This window comes from Etheostoma spectabile, unplaced genomic scaffold (assembly GCF_008692095.1).
Source record: "Etheostoma spectabile isolate EspeVRDwgs_2016 unplaced genomic scaffold, UIUC_Espe_1.0 scaffold310, whole genome shotgun sequence".
Classification (NCBI taxonomy): domain Eukaryota; kingdom Metazoa; phylum Chordata; class Actinopteri; order Perciformes; family Percidae; genus Etheostoma; species Etheostoma spectabile.
This window is the reverse complement of record NW_022605582.1, coordinates 100,833-106,918: the sequence shown is the minus strand read 5'-3', so window position 1 is coordinate 106,918 and position 6,086 is coordinate 100,833. Positions and strand designations below refer to the sequence as shown.

General features: G+C 44.7%; 1 protein-coding gene across 1 annotated transcript in view; it reads right to left on the bottom strand.

Annotated features, from left to right (window-relative positions):
- Positions 1-6,086, bottom strand: part of LOC116686064 (tetratricopeptide repeat protein 28-like) — a gene marked incomplete at its 5' end in the record, with an annotated part of 133,170 nt that overhangs the window by 33,481 nt on the left and 93,603 nt on the right. Inside the window, 2 exon segments of the mRNA XM_032510998.1 lie at positions 1,294-1,435; positions 5,381-5,546. Of these exon segments, the coding sequence (XP_032366889.1) occupies positions 1,294-1,435; positions 5,381-5,546 (308 nt within the window).

Below are 6,086 nucleotides of genomic sequence, written 5' to 3'. Positions count from 1 at the left end.
AGAGACTGATGCATTCCCTAAACATATGTTAACATGCATATTTAATAACATAACATGCTGACAACATATTTGACCCGAGGAACATGAGAGGGCCCCGAAAGTGAAGACGACACCAGTGTTAAAAAAAATCCCCAGCTCCATTTTTCACTATAATAGAATTGTGATATGCTTTTTGTGAGTTGATATACGTGAGACTGATTGCTTTAGATGTGCGTATGATACAGTTTTTGTATCAATCGCATCGTGGCAGACTTTGTGGTATTAGCACATACAATGTATCGTAATAAAACTAGTAATTTACATTCATCAGGAAGCACCGACCTTCAAATGTAAGTAGATTTTTCTACAATATGAGTAATTGTGGAAATACTGAGATATTCAAACCAGTACTTTAGCCTAAATCTTAACATGACACATGACAGTGGGAAGGAGAGTCAAAGTGAGAAAAGCACACGCATGTACATGTTCATTGTCTGACACCAAAGCCCCAGGAAGGATGGGCATGAAATGACAATGAGCTTTTCTTCATTTTCACTCGCTTCACCATCGTGATAGACGATGGGCTCCTAAGCACCAGGAGCTTTTTTTTTAATTCACGGTTTTCTTGAGGCCCGAAAGAATGAGCGGATTATTACCGGCAGCCCATTAAAGAAGCTTAATGAGCACCGAGACTCAATTAAAGCTGGAATTACCCTCTCATCAAAGAGCAGCTCAACCATGGACGAGGACAGGGAAATATGACCCCCACACACACACACATATACACACACACACACACACACACACACACACACACACACACACACACACACACACACACACACATACACACACACACTCTATTGGTATACACTACCAATCAGTGCAATGTAAATGAAGACTTTGCATTGTATCGTTTGCCATGGGGAAGATTCACTAAATACACACAGTGATAAATCTGCACAGCAAACAAACAGACAGGGCAAACATCTTGGAACACACACACACACATACACACACACACACACACACACAGTTGATAAGGGCTTTAACAGCTTGGCTCTACTCAGTCTATTTAATGAGGAGGATTCACATGCTGCCTCGGCGCTGGCTAAACAATGGAGAAAAGACTCCTTTCACAGATGAGCCACAAAACCCGTGAATCTCTATAGCCAGGCCGATATTTTTTAATCCTTTTGTGTGTGTGTGTGTGTGTGGGGGGGGAATTTGGTAGTGCTCGTTGATTCGGGCCGTCTCCCAGTGAGCGTGCAGGCAACGTTCAGGTGGCTTTTGCCCCAAAAACTAGATCTCCTACCTGTTGAACAGGTTGTTTCTGGACACCATGCGCAGAAAGCCCGTGGGATCAGTGACGGAGTTAAGCTTGTTGTTGAGCTCCTCGAATTGTTGGTCCAACAAATCTCCCGCCTCGCTCTCCGTCTCGCTGCTCGAACACCCTCTGAGAGAGAGAGAGAGAGAGAGAGAGAGAGAGAGAGAGAGAGAGAGACAGAGAGAGACAGAGATGGAAATGAGGGAGAGACATGTTGGCAAGAAAAAGACACTTCAGCAAAGTAGACAATGCAGAGACTTACATTGTTCTTCTGCGGATAAGTCAACTACACACACTGTTCAACACACACACACACACACACACACACACACACACACACACACACACACACTTGGCTTAATTTCCCAGGGTTGGTCCAACACCCTGATAATAAGCAGAGTGTAAATCCTTTATTTTAATGCAGCTGATGCTGATCAGGCCGTGGGGTCACACAGCAAACAGCACACCCCCCTTCCACCCACTGCATGCCTGAACCTCTCCTCTGATGCACCCACATCATGCAACTCTTAAGTCAGCTTCTTGCTCTCACGGCCGGTCGCTGAGTGGAGAGATGCACCATGGGAGCTCTTATCATCTCATGCTCTCGGCAACCACCACTTCATTTAACTCCCTCAACATTCGTTCTTCTGGGGAGTTAGGCCTGGGCGACGTGTAGAAAATCAAATATCACAATATTTTTGACTTGGCAAATAAAGGCAATAAAGGCAAAATACACATTACATGCTTAGCATTCCAATATACATCTTTCACTATTAGTTTACATCCCACTCCATGTGTACTTTTTTTGTGTGTTTTCTTATGTGCCTATATGTATGTAGATGTCTCTATTTTGCAGGATTAGACTACTACAAGTCTATTTTTTGAATGTCTAGAGAGTTAACACATACCAAAGTCAAATTCCTAGTGTATACTTAGCCAATAAATCTGGAAAGTTCAGAGAAGTACATCGCTTTACTGTAACGCAGCCTGTTAATCTAGATAAAAGAGAATACTTGTGTCATATCATGATATTACAATATCCAAAATCTAAGACGACATCTAGTCTCATAGAACGATATAAATCGATTGATATTGATATATTGGCCGGCGCTATGGGGAGAATATACTGACAGACCTATGTCCACAATGCCTTTTTAAAAAGGTGATTACCATAGACTTTAAATATGATGGACGTAGCATCCGGGACGTCACCCATTGGTTTGTGGACTGATGTTTTGAAGTTTGGCGATAAGGGGAGGACGACGCGGCCGAGCCAGTGATATTTATGGTTTTATGACGCTGCGCTAAAGCTAAATGCTAAATGCAAAAGATGAAAAGTTGCTGATTTTCAATCCCTTCTGGAGCGAGTCATCCAGCGGAGATTTACGTGGATGAGGGTGAAAAAAACCCAAAAACTTTCAATGAAGTTACCAGCTGAGCTAACATTAGCTAGCTAGCTAGCTTGCTAGCTTGGTTACAGAATACTGAACAAGACATGTTAAGGTGACCAAATTGTTCCAGTTGACTGATGAAGTGAAAACACAGTGAAAGGGTCAAACGTTAAAATTAAAAAAACTAGTTGAGGTCAATTTATAATGTCCCCAGTGTTAGCATGGTTAGCATGGTTAGCATCGCTAAGCCTCTGTCCCGACTGACAGGTGCTAAAGCATCCCCTGCTTTATCGTCTATTTCAAAATAAAATAAATGAACATCCTGCTGTGTTGAAGAAGACTTGGAACTAGCGATTGAGACCATGAACCTATTATAAAAATGTTTACTAAGGTAATAAATCAAGTGAGAAGTAGGCTAATTTTCTCATAGACTTCTATAGAAACTATAGACTTCTTTTTGGAGCTGGAGGAGTCGCCCCCTGCTGGATGTTAGAGATAACGCAGCTTTAAGGAACTCCAGTATTGGCTTTAAAAGCCCTTTTTAAAGCCCTGGAAGTTGTCCATTATTTTTTACAGTCTATGATGATAATGCAAAAACTATTGTTAATACATAAATTTCTGCAGTCACAAAGGCTACATCCTCCCCCATTGCAATAATGATAAATTGAACAGGTGTTCCTACTAATCCTTTAGGTGAGTGTTTATCAGCATCTCTTTCACACACACACACACACACACACAACAACACACCACCACACACACACACACACACACACACACACACACACACACACACACACACACACACACAACACACACACACACCACTCACCCTCATTCATATTCCTCTGCCTCCCTTTCTCTCCACTCTGGAGCATGAGTGCGCTGGTAAGTGGGGCCATATTGTGCTCATCCAGGCGCAGTGGCGTGTGTGCAGCTTCCCATCGGAGTAGCACATGAGCCGGTAATGGGGCAGGTCGGCCAAAGGGGGCCAAAGGGGGCCAAAGGGGGCCGGCACTGGGCGGACCAGCTGGGCAACATGGATCAAACGCCAACTACAGAAACCTCAAATGCGGTGCAGAATCTCTGATGTCAGTGGGTGATATTTGCTATATATATAGATATATATATCTATATATATCTATATATATAGATATATACACACACAAACACACAGGGACGTCACTAGGACTAGGTACTTAGCCCCCCCAGTGTATTTGTAATTTGCGTTAAAGCAGGCATACTGCATACTTATTTATAATAAAGGATACATTACACTATGTAAGCTATTGATACGGATCCTATTTAAAGTGGCTACTGTGTAAATACAATAACTTGATGGCAGAAGGAATAAAAGATTTGGAGTAATGATATATATATATATCATTACTCCAAATCTATATATATATATATATATATATATATATAAACTGTATATAGCCATCTCCTCCTGCAGAGTCCCTCTGGTTATGTCTCAGTGTTTTTTTTACCCACCAGCCTCTGTTTTTGTGAATTTCACCGCATTGATTTTACCACTGCATCTTAGCCGTGTCTCCGTTCTTCCCCCTACTCTCAGGAAACCCCCGGTCTGTCTTCCTTCACTTGTCAGGTTCGATGTTTGTTTGGTGTGGTCAATAGTCGGGCTATCCACAGAGCCATTATTCCGTCTCATTTACTCCCACTCAGGGGGGAGACAGCGAGTGCTTTAGGACGGCAGTGGAGGCCTGTCATCACAGGGTGCAATGGGGCTGAATAACACTGTCTTACACACACACACACACACACACACACACACACACACACACACACACACACACACACACACACACACACACACAGAAGTGTGCATGTTAATCCTTGCTTTTTTGATGGGGCTACATTTTTAATGAGATGTCATCTTGTTTGTACACTTGCGTGTGATGGCTGGTCACCAGGAGCTTTCCTAGGAGCCCTTGTTAATGAAACAGTGTGATTGGTTCTGCCTTCGCTTCTATTTCGGATCAATAAAGTCTACGTTGGTGTGTTGTTGTTTTCTTTTCTTTTCTGTGTCAGCTCAGCCATAATTGCTTTCCCTGCTCAGGAAAATAACACATAAGCACATGCCCGCCCTGGATGTGTAAAATAACCTGGATACAACGTTCAATGTGAGCCCCGCGAAACCTCTTATGACAAAATCTGCCTCGTGTAAAATGACCCGGATGATCAGCGCGGCTCCCGCTCAGAGACCTCAGAGAGCTCAGAGAGCTCAGAGAGCTCAGAGAGCTCAGAGACCCCAGAGACCCCAGAGACCCCAGAGACCTCAGAGACCTCAGAGACCCCAGAGACCTCAGAGACCTCAGAGACCCAAAGACCTCAGAGAGCTCAGAGACCCAGAGACCCCAGATACCTCAGAGACCTCAGAGACCCCAGAGACCTCAGAGACCTCAGGAACCCAAAAGACCTCAGAGACCTCAGAGACCCCAGAGACCTCAGAGACCTCAGAGACCTCCTGGAGAGGGATGAAATGATTTAGTCGTGCGGATCTTCTAGACTTCTATCAAACAGAATCAGAATCAGCTTCTAATGAAGCCAGCATGTCCCGTGCATGTCCAGCATGTCCCCAGCATGTCCCCAAAATGTCCCCTGATAATGAGCTCACAGACAGACACTTCTCCTCAGTTCATTACAGCTGTAAAGACCTCACCTGCTGTAGTAAGACTCCACCCCCAGAGCCTCGCGGGCGCTGGCGATGTGCTGCTCCAACGAGGAGCCGCTGACCACCCCCCCGCCGCCGCCCCCCCCCTCCTGGAAATCTGAGCCTCCGTCTGAGACGCCCTCGCCCAGGTACACCTCGTGAAACTTCAGGATGCCTGCGGAGAGAGAAGGGAGAAAGGGGGGGCACATGACTAGGCTGCTTTCAGGTGGCGTGAAAAACGCCTCCTTGTCTAATACGTTGTTTTTACTCGCTCACGACAGGAGGGAATGTTGATTTGATGGTTTCAGCTGAGAGGCGTGAGTGAGGACTCGTGCGGGAGGGCGTCTGTTGAGCAAAATGAATAAAAAACAAATAATGTTCAATAAAAGATAAGATAAGGCGTAGGCAGACATCTGCTGCCCAACATCAGAGCTCAGTTGGGTTAGCGGGGCGGGCAAAAGCACTCTGGGTGAGGGAGTACAGGCTGAGCATGTGTGTGTGTGTGTGTGCGTGTGTGTGTGTGCGTGTGCGTGTGTGTGTGTTTGTGTGTGTGTCAGTGGTATATAAGTGCTCGCATGTGTGTTTATTTTGTATTAAATGCAACTGAATGAATGGAGAGCACAGTACACGCGATGAGAGCTGCAAAGTTGACTCGACTAGTTGTGACATAATAAAGACACCTGGACTCGAGACCAAAAGCCATATTGGGCAAGAC